Below are 25923 nucleotides of genomic sequence, written 5' to 3' on the forward strand. Positions count from 1 at the left end.
TAAAAGTCATAAAATTACTCGATCATAATCAATTGACATATCTAAAATCAAACCACTCATACACTAGGACTGATAGAGTATCATATCAGAGCATATCGAACAGGAAATGCCTTCGTTTCACATATGCGGACAAAGGGGGTCGCGGTGGCCGAGTGGTAAGGTGTACCGACACTTTAACACTAGCCCTCCACCTCTGGGTTGAGAGTTCGAAACCTACGTGGGGCAGTTGCCAGGTACTGACTGTAGGCCGGTGGTTTTTCTCCGGGTACTCCGGCTTTCCTCCACCTCCGAAACCTGGCACGTCCTTAAATGACCCTGGCTGTTAATAGGACGTTAAACAAAAACCAACCAAAGTATGCGGACAAACCGGTTCGTCAGTTTTTAAATGCTATATTTCAAACATATATCTTGACGGATGTCAATACATGCCTTGGACGTCTTTGTTAAGTCTCGTCTGAAAACAATATAAAATCACCAGGACCGTCTTTATTCTAAGGTAGTAATATAACTGGACACCATTCTTCATTTTCATTTGGGTATTGGTTCAGTTATCTATCACTTATTCAAAAAGAGTATCGGGCTTGTATATTTGCCTAACTGTCGTTTAACAAAATGATTTAATAAATGAAAATAGATAAATAAGTAAATGAATAAATACATAATTATGTTCTAACATGTGAATAAATAAATAAATAAATACGTTCCATTTCCGTTGTTCGTTTATACTATTAGTATCTTTCAAAATCGTGGTCGTTTTGAAGTTTTATTTGAAAATGGCGGACGCAGATGGTCCATCGACCAAACCGCCGGTTGAAAATGTAGAAGGTGAGTTTATCTATTGGTACATTATCTTGAACTACATGTGGATGTATGTGTGACATATTTCACACTAGTTCACACCAAAAATTAGTATTGATTTCAGAATTGGGATTCCTCTGGATGTAAATACCTGTAGTGTAGGTAGGTTACAATTATTTTTAGAGAATGACATAATCACCTGTTATCAGTTAGTCAGTAACATAGTTTATCGTAAATCGTAATATATATATATCTGTTACAGTGAACCATGGCCGTTTGTGGAGAGACTTTTTTTGTATATTCCTCAAATGAGTCGGAGACCTTGTACATTGTATCGCAGTATCGGTCTATCATGATGGGTTTTTTTTGTTATTGTTTTTGTTTTGTTTTTGCAGAGACGTATATACCATATCTGATATACAAGTCTCTGGTTTTTGTTTTGTTGTAAAATTAGCTCCAGGGGTGACTAGAGTGAGTACCTACATGTACACAGGACCTCGGTTTCGGGATTCTGAGTAACAAATGACATCGGTACTCCGATTTTTTTAAGGGTTCAGAATGTATATGAATACTTAATGTATCGTGTGTTGTGGTTGTTAAATGATGCCATATGTTATATTACTCAGAATTCCGAAACCGAGCCCATATGAGTACCTATAGAAGAGTGACCGAATATTTGATGGTATTGTAACAGAGCACATTCTTAAATTAATTTGAATCACTGCCTCAGCTAGGGATCAAACTCAGGACCTCTGGCTTACTAGTCTTACGCTCAACTGATCGACCTAAAGAGAAGATCTCTCTAGCCAAGCGGTATATTGCGACTAGTATTTACCAGGGTTACATACTCCCCTTCCAGGAAAGAACTTGTCCTCGAGATTCCAGGGGTAACAGCGATGCTTTCGCAAGCAGCGATGAGTATCATTACATTCCCGAGTCCCTATATGGGCGCCAATGTAACAGAGCGCATGATTAATTGAATTTAATAATCATGCGCTCTGTTACATTAGCGCCCATGTAGGGACCTAGCCCATGTAGGGACCCGGGAAAAATACTCAAGCCTTGCTCCACAAACATCGTTGTTACTCCTGGAAACTCAAGGACGAGTTCTTTCAGTGGAGGGGGAGTATGCTATAACCCTGGTAAATACTAGCCGCAATATACCGCTGGGCAAGAGAGATCTTCTCTTTAGCTCGATCGGTTTGATGTACAAACAGATATTCTGACAGATTTTTATTGCATGAACAGTATTTGAAAGAGTGTTTAAAGGTTTTGATGAAAAATGGGATACCTAATCATGATCATGTCAGCTACAAGAACAAATTGGATGGTCGGTAATACACTAGCTGAAGAAATTATAATCGCAGGGCATTATCAACAGTTAGTTAATAGAAAAATAAGGGGGAGTTACACATGCATTAGTTTGACAGTATAAAGGTTATATACTTATTGTACATATTTGACACGTTATTGCAATTAAATAAGTGTTTGAATACATTCGCATGCTTCTTTTTTTTCTGTTGTAGTTAATCTGAATTGAAATATGCAGTGGAATATAACTAACATAACCTGTATGTTCAAAATTGAATTGATAATTTGATGGATAGATGATAAATATTAGTTCTGTAGTTCAACAGATCTATTATGTAAAAAGCTATATGAAGTTAATTTTACTTAATTGAGGCGAGTAGATTTTAGAAATGTGCAAAGTAACAGTGTGCAGAGGAATGGAAACGACTAAGAGATCTATAAAAAGGAATTAAGCAAAGTGGTATTAAATTAAAAAATGACATGTAAAAAACTTGTTTGGCCCGACAGTGATGATTTCCAGGAAGAATTCAAGCCAGATTCTGAGAAACGAATTTTGTCCCGGCTGTCATTGTGCTTATCATAATAAACTCTAGTAACCAGTCAAGATCACATTAGCTTCATCACTGACTATAGCTATATACCACAGATCATTGGGTGTTAATTTCAACAAATAAACGAAGGAATCGGAATTTAAATGAACTGATACTGAGCTAGTGTCATGATATCTGTTGGAAAATGAAAACAGGTGTGAGAGCTTTTTCAGGACTTTAGTTACTGTAGACTATGCACATATACATTTCGTCTCTTCTCCAAACGTTTCGTCTCTTCTCCAAATATGCTATATGTTCAAAATGTGTTTTTGTGTAATATACTATAATTATATGATGTCTGTGACTATGAATAGTAGGCATTTGATGCACTTCAGTTTGAATTGTAATAGTTAAAGTAGATAGAATATAAGTACTTGAGACCATCACTGCCTATATCATGACATCACAGCTATCAAAACACTTAAAATTCTCTTATGTTATCAAGAAGTATGCCTACATAAACATACATTGTATCTATCTTTCTATCCATCAAGAGGAAGTACATGTATGTCTACATAATCATACATTGTATCTATCTTTCTATCCACCAAGAGGAAGTATGTCTTCATATCATACATTGAATCTATCTTTCTATCCATCAAAAGGAGGTATGTCTACATAATTATACATTGTATCTATCTTTCTATCCATCCAGAGGAAGTACTTACCAAACCAGAAGACAGCCAAACTGATGATTTTGACATTAAGTCTCACACATTTGAGATCCCCAACAAAAAAATCAGCTTACCAACAGATGTGCCAGCATGGGAAAAATCAGAGGTATATATTTATACTGTATATGTTAGTGTTGGGAATCACAGTCAATTTCATGATCGATCATCATCATTTCTTAACGATCTATATATATGAAAGATTATTAACCGAATTAACAGAAATGGAAATATATGCCAAAACATTTAAAACCAAAATGGGGAAAAAATGTTGTGGATATGTTTCAAAATATTGTTTTAATGGACATTTATTTCAATTTTCTGGTGATATAATAATAATATATTATTGATGATGTATTAATTGTTTAAATCACTGTAAATCTTGAAATTTTTTATGTTATAAATCAAGATCAGGATCAATTAAGGTACTTGTGTACAATGTAAACATTAAGATACTTGTGTAACAGTGTTAACATTAAGATACTTGTGTAACAGTGTTAACATTAAGATACTTGTGTAACAGTGTAAACATTAAGATACTTGTGTAACAGTGTTAACATTAAGATACTTGTGTAACAGTGTTAACATTAAGATACTTGTGTAACAGTGTTAACATTAAGATACTTGTGTAACAATGTTAACATTAAGATACTAGTGTAACAATGTTAACATTCAGATACTTGTGTAACAGTGTTAACATTAAGATACTTGTTTACAATGTTAACATTAAGATACTTGTGTAACAATGTTAACATTAAGATACTTGTGTAACAGTGTTAACATTAAGATACTTGTGTAACAGTGTTAACATTAAGATACTTGTTTACAATGTTAACATTAAGATACTTGTGTAACAATGTTAACATTAAGATACTTGTGTAACAGTGTTAACATTAAGATACTTGTGTAACAGTGTTAACATTAAAATACTTGTGTAACAGTGTTAACATTAAGATACTTGTGTAACAATGTTAACATTAAGATACTTGTGTAACAATGTTAACATTAAGATACTTGTGTAACAGTGTTAACATTAAGATACTTGTTTACAATGTTAACATTAAGATACTTGTGTAACAATGTTAACATTAAGATACTTGTGTAACAGTGTTAACATTAAGATACTTGTGTAACAGTGTTAACATTAAGATACTTGTGTAACAGTGTTAACATTAAGATACTTGTGTAACAGTGTTAACATTAAGATACTTGTGTAACAGTGTTAACATTAAGATACTTGTGTAACAATGTTAACATTAAGATACTAGTGTAACAATGTTAACATTCAGATACTTGTGTAACAGTGTTAACATTAAGATACTTGTGTAACAGTGTTAACATTAAGATACTTGTTTACAATGTTAACATTAAGATACTTGTGTAACAATGTTAACATTAAGATACTTGTGTAACAGTGTTAACATTAAGATACTTGTGTAACAATGTTAACATTAAGATACTTGTGTAACAGTGTTAACATTAAGATACTTGTGTAACAGTGTTAACATTAAGATACTTGTGTAACAATGTTAACATTAAGATACTTGTGTAACAATGTTAACATTAAGATACTTGTGTAACAATGTTAACATTAAGATACTTGTTTACAATGTTAACATTAAGATACTTGTGTAACAGTGTAAACATTAATATACTTGTGTAACAGTGTTAACATTAAGATACTTGTGTAACAATGTTAACATTAAGATACTTGTGTAACAGTGTTAACATTAAGATACTTGTGTAACAGTGTTAACATTAAGATACTTGTGTAAATATCTTTTTAAACCCACAATGACCTTTTAATTGCAGGCCTACAGAGATCTGGTTGGTTTCATCTGTGCTATAAGTGAAGCTGTTAAGTCTAAGAAGATCAGAGACAATTATCCTATTTCAGAGGTGATTATTATTATTACTTCTCATAAAAGTACACATGATTAGCCATTTAGATTATCACACCTTTTTGGAGACAGTGATATATATGAGATAATCAATGCCTGTTTCTTATTAAATAATTAACCTATTCTAAATCACTGGTATGTATTATTATCAATCTGTATATTTGTTTGGTATCAGAGACATCTAGACAAAAATCTGTCAACATTTATCTCTGCATCAAGTTCTTATTTGATTTAAATGGTCATCAGTTAAGGGTAAAGGTCAAAACTCTTGACAATGTAAATCTGTTTGGTGTAAATAAGACGGACATCTACATGTGTGTTTCAGACCATCACCCGATTGGTAGGTCTACTAGACACAATGAGCCAATGGGTTGAAGAGATCCCACCCATAGATCAGCCACAGCGGTTTGGTAACAAGGCATTCAAAGATTTCTATGACCGTCTCAAGGATGTAAGTATGAGTATGGCTACAACATGTATCTTACTACATTGTAAGTAATTTGAAGAAAGTAAAAACAAAAGAGGTATCACAGCAATGATAATATCACTGATGATGTCTCTCACTCTCCCATCACTGATGATGTCACTCTAACTCTCCCATCACTGATGATGTCCCTCTAACTCTCCCATCACTGATGATGTCCCTCTCACTCTCCCATCACTGATGATGTCCCTCTCACTCTTCCATCACTGATGATGTCCCTCTAACTCTCCCATCACTGATGATGTCTCTCTCACTCTCCCATCACTGATGATGTCTCTAATTCTCCCATCACTGATGATGTCCCTCTAACTCTCCCATCACTGATGATGTCCCTCTAACTCTCCCATCACTGATGATGTCCCTCTAACTCTCCCATCACTGATGATGTCTCTAATTCTCCCATCACTGATGATGTCCCTCTCACTCTCCCATCACTGATGATGTCTCTCACTCTCCCATCACTTATGATGTCTCTCACTCTCCCATCACTGATGATGTCCCTCTAACTCTCCCATCACTGATGATGTTTCTCTCACTCTCCCATCACTAATGATGTCCCTCTAACTCTCCCATCACTGATGATGTCCCTCTAACTCTCCCATCACTGATGATGTCCCTCTAACTCTCCCATCACTGATGATGTCTCTCTCACTCTCCCATCACTGATGATGTCCCTCTAACTCTCCCATCACTGATGATGTCCCTTTAACGTTGCACTAAATAATTAATTGATTTATATTTCTATTGTCAGAAAAGTGAGACACTGTTGAAGGGTGTTTTAGATGAAAAGTTACATGCAGCTGTTCCTGAAATTGCTGTATATCTACAAGAGGGGATAGGCAATGACACTCGGATAGATTACGGAACAGGTAATAACAATCAGACAGGTTACAGGTAAAAACAATCAGACAGGTTACAGGTAAAAACAATCAAGGTTGCAGGTAAAAACAATCAAGAAGGTTGCAGGTAATAACACTCAGATATAATCTGTAACAGGTAATAACTCTCAGATATAATCTGTAACAGGTAATAACACTCAGATATAATCTGTAACAGGTAATAACACTCAGATAGGACATGTAACAGGTAATAACACTCAGATATAATCTGTAACAGGTAATAACACTCAGATATAATCTGTAACAGGTAATAACACTCAGATAGGACATGTAACAGGTAATAACACTCAGATATAATCTGTAACAGGTAATAACACTCAGATAGGACATGTAACAGGTAATAACACTCAGATAGGACATGTAACAGGTAATAACACTCAGATATAATCTGTAACAGGTAATAACACTCAGATAGGACATGTAACAGGTAATAACACTCAGATATAATCTGTAACAGGTAATAACTCTCAGATATAATCTGTAACAGGTAATAACACTCAGATATAATCTGTAACAGGTAATAACATTCAGATAGGACATGTAACAGGTAATAACACTCAGATAGGACATGTAACAGGTAATAACACTCAGATATAATCTGTAACAGGTAATAACACTCAGATATAATCTGTAATAGGTAATAACACTCAGATAGGACATGTAACAGGTAATAACACTCAGATATAATCTGTAACAGGTAATAACACTCAGATAGGACATGTAACAGGTAATAACAATCAGATATAATCTGTAACAGGTAATAACACTCAGATATAATATGTAACAGGTAATAACACTCAGATAGGACATGTAACAGGTAATAACAATCAGATAGGACATGTAACAGGTAATAACACTCAGATATAATCTGTAACAGCTAATAACACTCAGATAGGATATGTAACAGGTAATAACACTCAGATAGGACATGTAACAGGTAATAACAATCAGATAGCTATAGGACATGTAACAGGTAATAACACTCAGATAGGTAATAACACTCAGATAGGACATGTAACAGGTAATAACTCTCAGATATAATCTGTAACAGGTAATAACACTCAGATATAATCTGTAACAGGTAATAACACTCAGATAGGACATGTAACAGGTAATAACACTCAGATAGGACATGTAACAGGTAATAACACTCAGATAGGACATGTAACAGGTAATAACACTCAGATAGGACATGTAACAGGTAATAACACTCAGATAGAATCTGATTCTGTGAGGCTTTTATTGAATATTAACGAGATTTGCTATGATATGATTTGTTAGTTTAAAAACAATATTAGATAGACAGTGCTCCAGAAGTAATCTTTGGTGAAAGTGAAAGCAGAGGCTAACTAAAGGGGCCTTACTGCCCTGGTAGATTACATGAAATTTCTGTTTATCTTGTCAGTGCTTGCAATGCGGGGGTCGCGGTGGCCGAGTGGTTAAGGTGTCCCGACACTTTATCACTAGCCCTCCACCTCTGGGTTGCGAGTTTGAAACCTACGTGGGGCAGTTGCCAGGTACTGACCGTCGGCTGGTGGTTTTTCTCCGGGTACTCTGGCTTTCCTCCACCTCCAAAACCTGGCACGTCCTTAAATTACCCGGCTGTTAATAGGACGTTAAACAAAACAAACCAAAACCAAGCCTGCAATGCAAAATAATTTTTCTGTCCAAAAATGTCATTTTGTGAATGTGTTTCTAACCACTGAAGATAGGTAAGTTATTTCAGCAATAATATATTCATATATCTGGTATTGATGGTATTTTACCCATTTGAGGTGTTGATATTTTTCTTCTAGGACATGAGCTGTCTTTTGTGGCCTTCCTCTGCTGTCTTTTCAAAATTGGAGCTTTACAAGAAGAGGATGCTGTAGCCGTTGCCCTCCAGGTGTTTCAGAGGTATGCCTCATATCAGACATGTTAGTTATTATAATATAATACTGTGTGGCCGGGTGGTTTGAATGTTTGGACACATGCATTGTTAAAGATGAGGTAGCAGTCTACAGGTTGTATGTCTAATCTGATGGTACCAGGCAGATTACATGTAATTATCGGTACAATAACAAGGTATCGGTGATTACATGTAATTATCGGTACAATGACAAGGTACCAGGCAGATTACATGTAGTTATCGGTACAATGACAAGGTATTGGTGATTACATGTAATTATCAGTACAATGACAAGGTATCCGTGATTACATGTAATTATCATACAATGACAAGTTATCGGTGATTACAGGTAATTATCGGTACAATGACAAGGTATCGGTGGTGACAAGGTATCGGTACAATGACAAGGTATCGGTGATTACATGTAATTATCAGTACAATGACAAGGTATCCGTGATTACATGTAATTATCGGTACAATGACAAGGTATCGGTGATTACATGTAATTATCGGTACAATGACAAGGTATCGGTGATTACATGTAATTATCGGTACAATGACAAGGTATCGGTGATTACATGTAATTATCGGTACAATGACAAGGTATCGGTGATTACATGTAATTATCGGTACAATGACAAGGTATCGGTACAATGACAAGGTATCGGTGATTACATGTAATTATTGGTACAATGACAAGGTACCAGGCAGATTACATGTAGTTATCGGTACAATGACAAGGTATTGGTGATTACATGTAATTATCAGTACAATGACAAGGTATCCGTGATTACATGTAATTATCGGTACAATGACAAGGTATTGGTGATTACATGTAATTATCAGTACAATGACAAGGTATCAGTGATTACATGTAATTATCGGTACAATAACAAGGTACAAGTGATTACATGTAATTATCGGTACAATGACAAGGTAACAGTGATTACATGTAATTATTGGTACAATGACAAGGTATCAGTGATTACATGTAATTATCGGTACAATAACAAGGTACAAGTGATTACATGTAATTATTCGTACAATGACAAATTACCAGTGATTAGATTTTATTATCTATAATGACAAGGTACATTTGTATCAGTGAAGTACATCGTCTTTGTTACAGGTATTTAGTTCTGGTCAGGAAGTTACAACAGATATACCGTATGGAGCCAGCTGGCAGTCAAGGAGTGTGGAGTCTGGATGATCATCAATTCATACCATTTATCTGGGGAAGTTCACAGCTACTCGGTAAGATTGACAACAATTTATCTGGGGAAGTTCACAGCTACTCGGTAAGATTGACAACAACTTATCTGGGGAAGTTCACAGCTACTCGGTAAGATTGACAACAACTTATCTCGGGAAGTTCACAGCTACTCGGTAAGATTGACAACAACTTATCTGGGTAAGTTCACAACTACTCGGTAAGATTGACAACAATTTATCTGGGGAAGTTCACAGCTACTCGGTAAGATTGACAACAACTTATCTGGGGAAGTTCACAGCTACTCGGTAAGATTGACAACAACTTATCTGGGGAAGTTCACAGCTACTCGGTAAGATTGACAACAACTTATCTGGGGAAGTTCACAGGTACTCTGTAAGATTGACAACAATTTATCTGGGGAAGTTCACAGCTACTCTGTAAGCTTGACAACAATTTATCTGGGGAAGTTCACAGCTACTCGGTAGGATTGACAACAACTTATCTGGGGAAGTTCACAGGTACTCTGTAAGCTTGACAACAATTTATCTGGGGAAGTTCACAGCTACTCGGTAAGATTGACAACCATTTATCTGGGGAAGTTCACAGCTACTCGGTAAGCTTGACAAAAATTTATCTGGGGAAGTTCACAGCTGCTCGGTAAGCTTGACAAAAATTTATCTGGGGAAGTTCACAGCTACTCATTAAGATTGACAACAATTTATCTTGGGAAGTTCACAGCTACTGGGTAAGCTTTACAATAATTTATCTGGGGAAGTTCTTTGTGTTTTTGACAGTTCCTGTGTATCAAATGTTAAGTATTCATATCATATGTTTTGTATTTAAATCACAGAAATAAAAAAGTTTCGCATTTTAATTTCTTCATTTTTCAGGTCACAAAAGAATTTTGCCAAAGTCCTTTGTCAACCCAGACATTTATCAGAATTTCGACAAAGATTACATGTTTTTGGGATGTATAAAATACATTGATTCTGTAAGTATATTAACGGGTTGCCATTAATATAAATTACATTTCTTGTTATTTTGTGTTTATAATTATACACTTGACTTCCCCTTTATAATATAATGTCTTGCCAACTTTTTCATGCCCTTTCTAGTAGTGATATAGGATACTGGTGTTTTTGTACACTTTACGGTAGTGATAGGATACTGGTGTTTTTTGTACACTTTATGGTAGTGATAGGATACTGGTGTTTTTTGTACACTTTATGGTAGTGATAGGATACTGGTGTTTTTGTACACTTTATGGTAGTGATAGGATACTGGTGTTTTTTGTACACTTTATGGTAGTGATAGGATACTGGTGTTTTTGTACACTTTATGGTAGTGATATAGGATACTGGTGTTTTTGTACACTTTATGGTAGTGATAGGATACTGGTGTTTTTTGTACACTTTATGGTAGTGATAGGATACTGGTGTTTTTGTACACTTTATGGTAGTGATATAGGATACTGGTGTTTTTGTACACTTTATGGTAGTGATAGGATACTGCTGTTTTTTGTACACTTTATGGTAGTGATAGGATACTGGTGTTTTTGTACACTTTATGGTAGTGATAGGATACTGGTGTTTTTTGTACACTTTATGGTAGTGATAGGATACTGGTGTTTTTGTACACTTTATGGTAGTGATAGGATACTGGTGTTTTTGTACACTTTATGGTAGTGATAGAATACTGGTATTTTTGTAGACTTTATGGTAGTTATAGGATACTGGTGTTTTTGTACACTTTATGGTAGTGATATAGGATACTGGTGTTTTTGTACACTTTATGGTAGTGATAGGATACTGGTGTTTTTTGTACACTTTATGGTAGTGATAGGATACTGGTGTTTTTGTACACTTTATGGTAGTGATAGGATACTGGTGTTTTTGTACACTTTATGGTAGTGATAGGATACTGGTGTTTTTGTACACTTTATGGTAGTGATAGGATACTGGTGTTTTTGTACACTTTATGGTAGTGATAGGATACTGGTGTTTTTGTACACTTTATGGTAGTGATAGAATACTGGTGTTTTTGTAGACTTTATGGTAGTTATAGGATACTGGTGTTTTTGTACACTTTATGGTAGTGATAGGATACTGGTGTTTTTTGTACACTTTATGGTAGTGATAGGATACTGGTGTTTTTGTACACTTTATGGTAGTGATAGGATACTGGTGTTTTTTGTACACTTTATGGTAGTGATATAGGATACTGGTGTTTTTTGTAGACTTTACGGTAGTGATAGGATACTGGTGTTTTTGTACACTTTATGGTAGTGATAGGATACTGGTGTTTTTTGTACACTTTATGGTAGTGATAGGATACTGGTGTTTTTGTACACTTTATGGTAGTGATAGGATACTGGTGTTTTAAATCCCGATTAGTTTAGGATGGGGCCGCAATGTTTCTTCCCAAGAAAACTAACAACACTCTAGACAATTTTATCTCCTTTCGCGAAGTATTTGTTTGTGATTTAGTGATATGATTCACACTTTTATATGTTTCAAGACATCTGTTTTAGATCAATAAATTATAGAAAAGCAGTGAAAATCTTACACATTGACCTTTTTTTCCCCCTAAGTATTGCAAACTATTTCTGTGTAAATTATTACACTTACTTCCTGGTTTGTGTGAGGGGAGGTAACTCGTATACACTCTAGTGGATGCTACATTGGAAAGTCACCTAGAGCCCAGGGGTTGATATTTTTTCTCAATAACCAAGAGGCCAGGGTCTTGAGATTGGGCCTGTAGCATGCATGGAAAAAGGGCCACCATGTCTGCTCAAAGGAAAGACCTTGACCTACAATTGAGGTCAAGGAGTTCAAATAGGCTAATATCTTCAAATGACTTCTTCTCAATAACCAAGAGCCCAAGGAACTTGTTATTGGACTTGTAACATGTTGAGGTGAAGGGTTATCTATTGCAAGTTTATTCAAATGAAACACCTTGACCTACATTCAAGGTCACAGGGATCAAATAGGCTTAAACATTTAAACAATGATTTTTCCATAGACAAGAAACCTTATATTAGGCCAATAGCATGCTGGAATGAAAGACTGAAAAATTTATTGACATCAATAAACCTAGCATATTCTGATATTTGAATAAAGTGGTAATCAGCATAGTTTCTGCAGAAATGACCTAGGTCAACTTCAAAGTTGCTGTAGGTGAATGATACAGGTCCATTGGACATCTTGTAGTAGTGATGAGATACTGGTGTTTTTTGTACACTTTTTAGTAGTGATAAGATACTGGTGTTTTTTGTACACTTTTGATTAGTTATAAGATACTGGTGTTTTTTGTACACTTTTGATTAGTTATAAGATACTGGTGTTTTTTGTACACTTTTGATTAGTTATAAGATACTGGTGTTTTTTGTACACTTTTTAGTAGTGATAGCTATAGGATACTGGTGTTATTGTACAATTTGAAGTAGTTATAAGATACTGGTGTTTTGAGCGACTCTTTAGTAGTGATAAGATACTAATGTTCTGCATTCAAATAGAAAAAAAACAGACATTTTTTTTCTTCTAAATTCTGACATTTGACCCTCTTCCATCAGAACAGATAGTGATGATGTTCCATAAACATACATACATTTAGTACTCTTTCATCAAATCCAAAGTGATAAACATGTTTCACAAATATTGCATTTATAGCTTCTATATATTGTAATGTTGAGAGTATATCTATGGTATATATACAGTATATATATAATAATTGGTCTCTGTTCCAGGTGAAGACAGGACCATTTGCTGAACATTCCAACCAGTTGTGGAATATAAGTGGAGTGAAAGAGTGGCAAAAAGTCAACTCTGGTCTGATAAAGATGTACAAAGCTGAGGTAAGTACATAATTCTCAAAATTAGTATAATACACCAGGATTATATAATACAAAGCTGAGGTAAGTACATAATTCTCAAAATTAGTATAATACACCAGGATTAAATTGTACAAGGCTGAGGTGAGTACATAATTCTCAAAATTTGTATAATACACCAGGATTATATAATACAAATCTGAGGTGAGTACATAATTCTCAAAATTTGTATAATACACCAGGATTATATAATACAAATCTGAGGTGAGTACATAATTCTCAAAATTAGTATTATACACCAGGATTAAATTGTACAAGGCTGATGTACAGTGCAGAATTAGCAGTCAAAAAATTAGTTTACCAGCTGGAGAGAAAGATTTAGACAGGAATATAAGGTATGAAGATAGAATATAGGTAATGTCACTACTTTAAGTAGAAATATGTAGATACATTACAACGTAAGATTTCATTTCAAGTAGAAAAACCCATTGATTTGCTGTTTCTATTAAATGAATCTCTGATCATTAAAAAAACCTATTTAGTTGATGTTGCTATTTTCTTTGATGAATTTAATTGATGAATTTAATTATATTGACAGGTCCTGGCCAAGTTCCCTGTCGTCCAACACTTTCTGTTTGGGAGTCTGCTGCCACTTGTTCCCGCTAATGTGACATGAACAGAGACAACAGTTGTATAGAAGTATACAAGGTCGGGTTAGAGATGATTAGGTATAGAGGGACGATTGGGGGGTGTTAACGCTGATTATGATTAGTGCTGTAGAAGTCTGGACGGAATGAGGAAGAAGGGGTATAGAGGGATGGGGGGGGGGGGGGGGGGGGGGGGTTAACGTTGAGTTGATTAGTGCTGTAGAAGGGGAGGTTGAAATTGGGGTGCCGTACCGTTCTGGACGGAGTAGGGAAGAAGGGGTTGGGAGTGGGGTTAAGATCTAGATGTACCTTTACATACAATACTGGTGCTTTGAGTCAATATTTTAGTGGTACTTCTCCACACCAATCCTTCGATAAACCGATCACCTTTTCATACTTCTGAAACAGCAAAATATCGATTTTGTGTCCAGAATGGTTAAACTAATTATTCCTAATCTGTAAACCACAGGGACATGGTACATGTATTTCTTGTTATTTTATTATCAAAAGGGTGCGATAACATATTCCTACCGAGATTCATTTTGTGTATAGTCTCATTAGGTAAACAATGTTACATCAGGATGACTTGGTAGTCACTAAATCATCATACTTCATAGAAGGTCTGAATTAGTCGTTAAAGGGAAGCCATCATGAATGGTTGTTGTTTAAACACGTGTCCTGATCACGGCAGACATTCATTTTCAAATCAACCAGTTTATAATATAAACACTGATGATGGACTGATTGCAGTGGTGACTGGCCGAATGTAGATAAATATCGACACTGGCGATGGACTGATTGGAGTAGTGACAGGCCGAATGTAGATAAATATCAACAATGGCGATGGACTGATTGAGGTAGTGACTGGCCGAATGTAGATAAATATCGACACTGGCGATGGACTGATTGGAGTAGTGACAGGCCGAATGTAGATAAATATCAACAATGGCGATGGACTGATTGAGGTAGTGACAGGCCGAATGTAGATAAATATCGACACTGGCGATGGACTGATTGGAGTAGTGACAGGCCGAATGTAGATAAATATCAACAATGGCGATGGACTGATTGAGGTAGTGACAGGCCGAATGTAGATAAATATCGACACTGGCGATGGACTGATTGGAGTAGTGACAGGCCGAATGTAGATAAATATTGACACTGGCGATGGACTGATTGAGGTAGTGACAGGCCGAATGTAGATAAATATTGACACTGGCGATGGACTGATTGAGGTAGTGACTGGCCGAATGTAGATAAATATCAACAATGGCGATGGACTGATTGAGGTAGTGACTGGCCGAATGTAGATAAATATCAACAATGGCGATGGACTGATTGAGGTAGTGACAGGCCGAATGTAGATAAATATCAACAATGGCGATGGACTGATTGAGGTAGTGACTGGCCGAATGTAGATAAATATCAACAATGGCGATGGACTGATTGAGGTAGTGACAGGCCGAATGTAGATAAATATCAACAATGGCGATGGACTGATTGGAGTAGTGACTGGCCGAATGTAGATAAATATCGACACTGGCGATGGACTGATTGGAGTAGTGACAGGCCGAATGTAGATAAATATCGACACTGGCGATGGACTGATTGGAGTAGTGACTGGCCGAATGTAGATAAATATCGACACTGGCGATGGACTGATTGGAGTAGTGACTGGCCGAATGTAGATAAATATCGACACTGGCGATGGACTGATTGGAGTAGTGACAGGCCGAATGTAGATAAATATCGACACTGGCGATGGACTGATTGGAGTAGTGACAGGCCGAATGTAGATAAATATCGACACTGGTTATCTCCTGTGGAATCATATAAACTCTTTACAGTTTTATCATTAAAATTTTGTAATTTGGTTTTATGTTAAGTTTCCTTTTTTAATAAGTTGTTCTCCATTGATATAACAAACATAAATCAAGCAGCATATCCCTGTCACACTGTGTATTACTGGTTTGGAGAAGTTCCACTTTAATACAAAAGATGCTCATTAGTGATGTCATTTTACAATGTTAATTATACTATTCAGAGTTCTTCTCAGTAGTATCTAATAAGTTAGTGTTACTCGGGGAAAAAAAATTTACATTACATATAATAAAGTTTGTAAATGAAAATACAAAATTAATGTACTCTCTTAATGTTACAGTGTGTAAATCAAGTTTTATGTCCATTGAAATCATAAAAATAAAAAAAAAATAAAGATTGTGAAATATATGTATATAAATTGCCATGTCCATTTAAATTATATTAAAAACATTTTTAAAATTGTGAATTAAATATTACTTTTTTTTATTTTGTCAGACTTATAGAAATAATTATCACACATACTAATTGTAATGGAAAACCATTAAAGAAGTCCCCCAAACGCCCCCGCAGTCGTACCATTGTGTTCATATCCCTGTAAACCTACAATGTATATACTGTACCGATTTTCATTGATATCAAACAATATCTGCATTTCCACCAATTAGAGCCCAGAGCAGTTGGTTGATGAGCTCAAGGGCGCTTTATTAGCTGTCTGAAATCATGTTCAACCTTGACGTATCCTTTGAGATTACCCAATAGGCCTGGATATATCACCATTCCAGTCGACCTATGATAGGTCTGGATATATCACCATTCCAGCCGACCTATGATAGGCCTGGATATATCACCATTCCAGCCAACCTATGATAGGTCTGGATATATCACCATTCCAGCCGACCTATGATAGGTCTGGATATATCACCATTCCAGCCGACCTATGATAGGTCTGGATATATCACCATTCCAGCCGACCTATGATAGGTCTGGATATATCACCATTCCAGCCGACCTATGATAGGCCTGGATATATCACCATTCCAGCTGACTTACAGGATAGGCCTGGATATATCACCATTCCAGCCGACCTGTGATAGGCCTGGATATATCACCATTCCAGCCGACCTATGATAGGCCTGGATATATCACCATTCCATCCGACCTATATGATATGTCTGGATATATTACCATTCCAGCTGACTTACAAGATAGGCCTGGATATATCACCATTCCAGCCGACCTATGATATGTCTGGATATATCACCATTCCAGCCGACCTATGATAGGTCTGGATATATCACCATTCCAGCCGACCTGTGATATGTCTGGATATATCACCATTCCAGCCGACCTATGATGTGTCTGGATATATCACCATTCCAGCCGACCTATGATAGGTCTTGATATATCACCATTCCAGCCAACCTATGTTAGGTCTGGATATATCACCATTCCAGCCGACCTATGATGTGTCTTGATATATCACCATTCCAGCCGACCTATGATAAGTCTTGATATATCACCATTCCAGCCAACCTATGTTAGGTCTGGATATATCACCATTCCAGCCGACCTATGATAGGTCTTGATATATCACCATTCCAGCCAACCTATGTTAGGTCTGGATATATCACCATTCCAGCCAACCTATGTTAGGTCTGGATATATCACCATTCCAGCCAACCTATGTTAGGTCTGGATATATCACCATTCCAGCTGACCTATGATAGGTCTGGATATATCACCATTCCAGCCGACCTGTGATAGGTCTGGATATATCACCATTCCAGCCGACCTATGATGTGTCTGGATATATCACCATTCCAGCCGACCTGCGATGTAATCTAGAGTACCAGTTCTTCATTAAGAGCCAGTCCAAGCCAAAGAGACGTAGCTGGTGCAGTTTCATTAACAGGGAACCTTGCCATTCAACACCAAAGGCCTTCCGAGCATTGATTTACATATCAAAATACAATCGGGGATTATACTTCATCCATGCAGCTGTTGTTGTAACGGTCACATTACTGCAGTGGTGTAGTTAAGACCAAGCATTTCATTCACTGTTATGATATATCTCGTAACACAAGATATTTTGTGAGTGGTTGATTGATTGTCAGAGATAAGGTAATATATACCTGAAAGATATTTTGTATAACCTAACTCGGTGGTTGGCGAGATCTCTTGAGATAGATCCTATAAATATTTTATATAACCTAACTCGTCGGTTGGTGGGTGGGTCGGAGGTAGGTGCTATATACCTATAAGATATTTTGTATAACCTAACTCGGTGGTTGGTGAGATCTCCGAGATAGATCCTATAGATATGTTGTATAACCTAACTCGTCGGTTGGTGAGATCTCCGAGATAGATCCTATAGATATGTTGTATAACCTAACTCGGTGGTTGGTGAGATCTCTTGAGATAGATCCTATAGATATGTTGTATAACCTAACTCGTTGGTTGGTGAGATCTCCGAGATAGATCCTATAGATATGTTGTATAACCTTACTCGGTGGTTGGTGAGATCTCCGAGATAGATCCTATAGATATTTTGTATAACCTAACTCGGTGGTTGGTGAGATCTCTTGAGATAGATCCTATAGATATGTTGTATAACCTAACTCGTCGGTTGGTGAGATCTCCGAGATAGATCCTATAGATATGTTGTATAACCTAACTCGGTGGTTGGTGAGATCTCCGAGATAGATCCTATAGATATTTTGTATAACCTAACTCGGTGGTTGGTGAGATCTCTTGAGATAGATCCTATAGATATGTTGTATAACCTAACTCGTCGGTTGGTGAGATCTCCGAGATAGATCCTATAGATATGTTGTATAACCTAACTCGGTGGTTGGTGAGATCTCCGAGATAGATCCTATAGATATTTTGTATAACCTAACTCGTCGGTTGGTGAGATCTCCGAGATAGATCCTATAGATATTTTGTATAACCTAACTCGGTGGTTGGTGAGATCTCCGAGATAGATCCTATAGATATTTTGTATAACCTAACTCGATGGTTGGTGGGTGGGTCGGAGATAGGTGCTATATACCTATAGATATTTTGTATAACCTAACTCGGTGGTTGGTGAGATCTCTTGAGATAGATCCTATAGATATTTTGTATAACCTAACTCGTCGGTTGGTGAGATCTCCGAGATAGATCCTATAGATATGTTGTATAACCTAACTTGTCGGTTGGTGAGATCTCCGAGATAGATCCTATAGATATTTTGTATAACCTAACTCGGTGGTTGGTGAGATCTCCGAGATAGATCCTATAGATATGTTGTATAACCTAACTCGGTGGTTGGTGAGATCTCCGAGATAGATCCTATAGATATGTTGTATAACCTAACTCGGTGGTTGGTGAGATCTCCGAGATAGATCCTATAGATATTTTGTATAACCTAACTCGTCGGTTGGTGGGTGGGTCGGAGATAGGTGCTATATACCTGGTACATGTATAAGATATTTTGTATAACCTAACTCGTCGGTTGGTGAGATCTCCGAGATAGATCCTATAGATATGTTGTATAACCTAACTCGTCGGTTGGTGAGATCTCCGAGATAGATCCTATAGATATATGTTGTATAACCTAACTCGTCGGCTGGTGAGATCTCCGAGATAGATCCTATAGATATGTTGTATAACCTAACTCGGTGGTTGGTGAGATCTCTTGAGATAGATCCTATAGATATTTTGTATAACCTAACTCGTCGGTTGGTGAGATCTCCGAGATAGATCCTATAGATATGTTGTATAACCTAACTCGGTGGTTGGTGAGATCTCCGAGATAGATCCTATAGATATTTTGTATAACCTAACTCGTCGGTTGGTGGGTGGGTCGGAGATAGGTGCTATATACCTGGTACATGTATAAGATATTTTGTATAACCTAACTCGTCGGTTGGTGAGATCTCCGAGATAGATCCTATAGATATGTTGTATAACCTAACTCGTCGGTTGGTGAGATCTCCGAGATAGATCCTATAGATATATGTTGTATAACCTAACTCGTCGGTTGGTGAGATCTCCGAGATAGATCCTATAGATATATGTTGTATAACCTAACTAGTCGGCTGGTGAGATCTCCGAGATAGATCCTATAGATATTTTGTATAACCTAACTCGTCGGTTGGTGAGATCTCCAAGATAGATCCTATAGATATGTTGTATAACCTAACTCGGTGGTTGGTGAGATCTCTTGAGATAGATCCTATAGATATTTTGTATAACCTAACTCGTCGGTTGGTGAGATCTCCGAGATAGATCCTATAGATATATGTTGTATAACCTAACTCGTCGGTTGGTGAGATCTCCGAGATAGATCCTATAGATATGTTGTATAACCTAACTCGGTGGTTGGTGAGATCTCTTGAGATAGATCCTATAGATATTTTGTATAACCTAACTCGGTGGTTGGCCGGCCTGGTGAGATCTCTTGAGATAGATCCTATAGATATGTTGTATAACCTAACTCGTCGGTTGGTGAGATCTCCGAGATAGATCCTATAGATATTTTGTATAACCTAACTCGGTGGTTGGTGGGTTGGTCGGAGATAGGTGCTATATACCTGGTACATGTATAAGATATTTTGTATAACCTAACTCGTCGGTTGGTGGGAATCTCGGAAATATTGTGCTTTGTAAATTAATCGGTCATAAACAGAAAAAGGCCGAAACAATTGTGATGTTGTATTTATCTCCCTTTATTCCTTATATATCCAGGTGATGTACCCATATGATTGTAACCATATCAACATTACATACACTTAATACACACACTGACACAGGTATCACACAATTATTCATTTGTTTATCAATAATAAATTAAACACTGAATCTTAAGTTGCATTTAGCCTGCATCAAATACATTAATTTAAAAAGATCTTTATCTACATAAGCAAAATATCGTACACAAAATATCAGTAAGTACAGTCGTAATTATGGCAACCTGTCGGAAACAACATCTTATGATGTATAATGAAAATACATGTATTTTCATATTGATCTTTATACAGTAATTTTGAAACCTATCTCTAATAACATTGTATCTATGAAGCAACATGTCCAAATTATAGAGCACCAACAAAACACTGCCCACATCAACACATCCCCTTTGTTACATGTACAATATGGCCACATCACCATTAAACCAGGTAGATGGCCAGGATATTACATATACACGAGGTTACTGCCAGGCTGTATACATCACTATGTTGTATACATCACTACACATCACTATGCTGTATACATCACTATGTTGTATACATCACTATGTTGTATACATCACTATGTTGTACACATCATTGTTGTATACATCACTAGGTTGTGTACATCACTATGTTGTGTACATCACCATGTTGTGTACATCACCATGTTGTGTACATCACTATGTTGTATACATCACTATGTTGTATACATCACTATGTTGTACACATCATTGTTGTATACATCACTAGGTTGTGTACATCACTATGTTGTGTACATCACTATGTTGTATACATCACTACACATCACTATGCTGTATACATCACTATGTTGTATACATCACTACACATCACTATGCTGTATACATCACTATGTTGTATACATCACTATGTTGTATACATCACTATGTTGTACACATCATTGTTGTATACATCACTAGGTTGTGTACATCACTATGTTGTGTACATCACCATGTTGTGTACATCACCATGTTGTGTACATCACTATGTTGTATACTGTACATCACTATGTTGTATACATCACTATGTTGTACACATCATTATTGTATACATCACTAGGTTGTGTACATCACCATGTTGTGTACATCACTATGTTGTGTACATCACCATGTTGTGTACATCACCATGTTGTGTACATCACTATGTTGTATACTGTACATCACTATGTTGTATACATCACTATGTTGTACACATCATTGTTGTATACATCACTAGGTTGTGTACATCACCATGTTGTGTACATCACTAGGTTGTGTACATCACCAGGTTGTATACATCACCAGGCTGTACACATCACCAGGTTGTATACATCACTAGGTTGTATACATCACCAGGTTGTGTACATCACTATGTTGTATACATCACTAGGTTGTATACATCACCATGTTGTATACATCACCATGTTGTATACATCACTATGTTGTGTACATCACTATGTTGTACACATCATTATGTTGTATACATTATTATGTTGTACACATCACCAGGTTGTATACATCCCCAGGTTACCAAAACATGTAATATATACTGTTCCATCTTAATAAATCTTTGTTATAAGAGAACCTGTAATAAGAGAACCTGTAAGAGAACCTGTAATAAGAGAACCTGTAATAAGAGAACCTGTATTACTCCACAGGTCTCATGACATATAAAACAAGAATGGTGCACAAGTTTGTGTCGACCGTCTTGCTATGTTGATATATCAAGTATTTTATTTGGGTACAAGCTAAGTTCATTGGTTTTGTTGTTATTCTAAAAATGTCGGGATCTTATGCCAAAACGTGCATCAATCAACGAAATGAAAATGACTCCTTTTGTCCCCACCCACAATTTGCACAATTTTGAATCTCTAACCTATAGGGATATGCTACCAGTTGAATATGAGTAATATCCATTTCTTATATTCAAAGAAGTCGTTTATATCAATATAGCCAAATTGACCCCTTTGGCCCCGCCCCACAGGCCCCCAAGGGGTTAGCCCAACCACCCTTATAATTTTGAATCTCAACCCAATAACCATTCTACCGGATATATATAGCCAAATTGACCCCTTTTGGCCCCACCATTCAGGCCCACAAGAGGTCAGCCACACCATTTGTACAACTTCGGACCAGGTGAGCTAATAAACACTCAAGGTTTCTAACAGCCCTATTAATTCTCTGTATAGTACAACTGAAGTTCTTTTTTACATATACATATTGCATGAATCAATTCTGAAATGTGGTCTTTCTGAATCCATTAACTGCCAGAACAGCTAGAACTGATTGTCATCCCAGCCTCCGTCCTCACACCAGCCTCCTTCCTCGCCCCAACCTTCAGTAGCCTGTCAATACATAATGTCACCAACTCATTATACATTGATCATCTCTTTGCATACTAAAGTGGTTTGCTGAGTTTCATTTGAAAACTAGCTTTAATGAGCAATTAAGTATTTTACCACCTGTAGTACTTTGTACTTATATTTTGATACAAGAGGCCCATGGGCCTAGACGGTCACCTGAGTTTCGAAATGTTTCAGTTAATTTAATTGACCATTTTTGGCCCCACCCATCCCAACATGTTCATACCATAAACTGTCATTCCATGCTGATAATGTTAACCAAGTTAGAATGAGTTCCAATAGAAATAAGAGTCAAAAGTGTGATTTCTTTAGATAAACTATAGTAAAATTTACCCCCTCCCCAGGGGCAAACGTGAGACCCCAGGGTCATGAAATTCAAAATTTTGGTAAACTACTTTAAGACCCTTCCATCTATAAAGAGTGTTTGATTCCACCATATCTGAGAGTAAAGAAGAAGATTTAATTTAAAAGTTTAAGTCAATTTGACCCTTTTTAGCCCCGCCCCTCAGGCCCCTTGGGGATGGGGACATTATAATTCACAATTTTGGTTGACCTTCAGCCATAAAAGCTTCCTGCCACATTTCATTGAATTTGGTTCAGCTGTTTTGGAGAAGAAGTAGAAAATGTAAATTGTTTACGGGCGGACGACAGACAAAAGGCGATTAGAATAGGTCACTGATGTCTCAGGTGACCTAAAAAGTTAAAAATGAATCTGTACTTACATCGTCTGTTTCTGTGACATCGTATTTCATGCTGATTGCTTGTGTGGCCTGTTTATCAGACACAGACCTGTGGGTAATGCTGCTGACAACAGTCGTATCAGTGTCTCCATTAACAGTAGATACGGTCTCCGTGTCCGTCACACCAGTACTTACAACTGTACTTGTTATACGTGGAGTCATGTCAGCGAAGAAATCAAACACTTCCTTTTCAGCTTGTATTTTCTTCACCTCAATCTCCATGATGTACTCTGAGCCAAGAGCTGCAGTCTTGGTTGAGGGTTTAGGCTTCTTAACAGATTTTAGGGACAGGGCTGATGATTTGCCCGTTATTGACACATCCTTTTTTTGTTCTTTTTTAGGACTATATGTAACATGATTTTCCTCGTGAGTTTCATCATTTACTGTCCAATCAGAATTCCAGTCTGTTACAGAGGTAGCTGTTGACTGGTGTTGTGTCATTCTATCCTCTATCACTGGATCACTATCTAACTGTTCCTCATCGTCCCAGCCAGTCCAATCCTCCTCATCCTTGGACGTGTCACTATCTACACTTTTCTCTGACTCTATAATATCTGTGTGTTGTTCCATCATTTCAGGTGTGTGTACTTCACTAACCTCTTCTACGTCATAGGCAACAATCTCGTCACCATCACTGACAGCAATCTTCTCTGACTTAACTACAACATAAACATTCATTTGTTTATACTCTATTTTAAACTGACAGGTCAGCCAGGCTGTATGGCTATATACCTACCATAATCACTGACAGGTCAGCCAGGCTGTATGGCTATATACCTACCATAATCACTGACAGGTCAGCCAGGCTGTATGGCTATATACCTACCATAATCACTAAGAAGCCATTTGGCCATATCGCGGAGATTTACACTTGGTCTTTGGACTTCAAAAACATGACACAAGGAAGCAAAACATACATAATGTACAAAAATCTACAAAATCTGACCTTGATCTTTGGTCAGTTGACTTAAATTCGAACCAACTTCTTACAAGTTTGCTTCTTATGTTATAACAACATATTCATCAATGAAAATATATGAAAATTGACCTTGACATTTGTCCCAGTGACCTTGACATCTGGTCAGTTAACTTTTTGTTTAATTCCAACTAAGTTTTCTTCATAATTTCATAACAAAACAGTGGAAAATCAGTGGAAAGATACCAAATTTGACTTTGACATTGACCCAGCGACCTTCAGTCACTTTGGTCAGTTGACTCCTCGTTCTATTGTGCGTTATTATGTTATGGCAGTGTGGCGGCCCTAATCACTTGTCCTGAAACAGTGAAAATTATTATCCTATTAAATGTTTCTTTTATGGTTAAATATTCACAGAGTAACTCCTGAAACTGTGAGGATTCACACAACAAACAATTGGAATGGAAAATTCTCATTACTCTGTCTTTCCTGTCTTCGTTTTTCTCTCTTCAGCATTGACTCCTGCATTCTTTGTTCTCTTGCCTTTCTTTTACTTTCAGCTTCACTTTCTCTAACAGCAACACTGTGGACTTTACTATAAAGGGAAAAAATGCATTTTTTATTTTAAATTATATAGTAAAATCTCTCATTTTACACCTAATAACTGTCTTTACCGGGACAAACTATTGGATTATCTCCCCTTCTGATGTTAAATACTATTGGATTATCTCCCCTTCTCATGTTAAATACTATTCGATTATCTCCCCTTCTCATGTTAAATACTATTGGATTATCTCCCCTTCTCATGTTTAATACTATTGGATTCTTTCCCCGTAGAAGCTACTGTAATCATTTCTCATTACTGACCTACATAGTAGATCAATAGACAGGACACATGTTTACAGAAAACCCTGCCATGAACCATTCCTTACATGTCAATATTTTGTTACCCGAGTTTGGCCATGAACCCTTCGATACATGTCAATATTTTACCCGAGTTTGGCTCTGAACCCTTCGATACATGTCAATATTTTGTTACGTGAGTTTGGCCCTGAACCCTTCGATACATGTCAATATTTTGTTACGTGAGTTTGGCTCTGAACCCTTCGATACATGTCAATATTTTGTTACGTGAGTTTGG

At 36.7% G+C, this 25923-nt stretch overlaps 2 protein-coding genes across 3 annotated transcripts in view; one reads left to right on the plus strand and one right to left on the minus strand.

Annotated features, from left to right (window-relative positions):
* The first annotated feature begins 759 nt into the window (after positions 1-759).
* On the plus strand, positions 760-14415 carry LOC117344166 (serine/threonine-protein phosphatase 2A activator-like). 2 transcript variants are annotated; one of them, XR_004536125.1, is made up of 11 exons: positions 760-825; positions 3355-3479; positions 5183-5269; positions 5597-5722; positions 6507-6624; positions 8451-8550; positions 9672-9796; positions 10646-10746; positions 13501-13608; positions 14183-14312; positions 14367-14415. XR_004536125.1 is itself a non-coding variant. In XM_033906824.1 (10 exons), exons 1-10 carry the CDS (start codon positions 774-776, stop codon positions 14258-14260), a joined length of 1020 nt encoding a protein of 339 aa, XP_033762715.1. In that variant the 5' UTR covers positions 760-773; the 3' UTR covers positions 14261-14398. The 2 variants fall into 2 exon arrangements, 1 of the variants encoding a protein (XP_033762715.1); XM_033906824.1 differs by having other exon boundaries at positions 14183-14398.
* Positions 14416-22209: 7794 nt separating this feature from the next.
* Positions 22210-25923, minus strand: part of LOC117344179 (protein-associating with the carboxyl-terminal domain of ezrin-like) — a 29633-nt gene continuing 25919 nt past the window's right edge. Inside the window, exons 11-13 of the mRNA XM_033906838.1 lie at positions 25262-25377; positions 23849-24525; positions 22210-23108 (exon numbers count right to left, since the gene is read on the minus strand). Of these exons, the coding sequence (XP_033762729.1) occupies positions 23040-23108; positions 23849-24525; positions 25262-25377 (862 nt within the window). The 3' untranslated portion in view covers positions 22210-23039. The remainder of the gene's footprint in view (positions 23109-23848; positions 24526-25261; positions 25378-25923) is intronic.

The sequence above is a fragment of the Pecten maximus genome, chromosome 2 (genome assembly GCF_902652985.1).
Source record: "Pecten maximus chromosome 2, xPecMax1.1, whole genome shotgun sequence".
In the NCBI taxonomy this organism is placed as follows: Eukaryota; Metazoa; Mollusca; class Bivalvia; order Pectinida; family Pectinidae; genus Pecten; species Pecten maximus.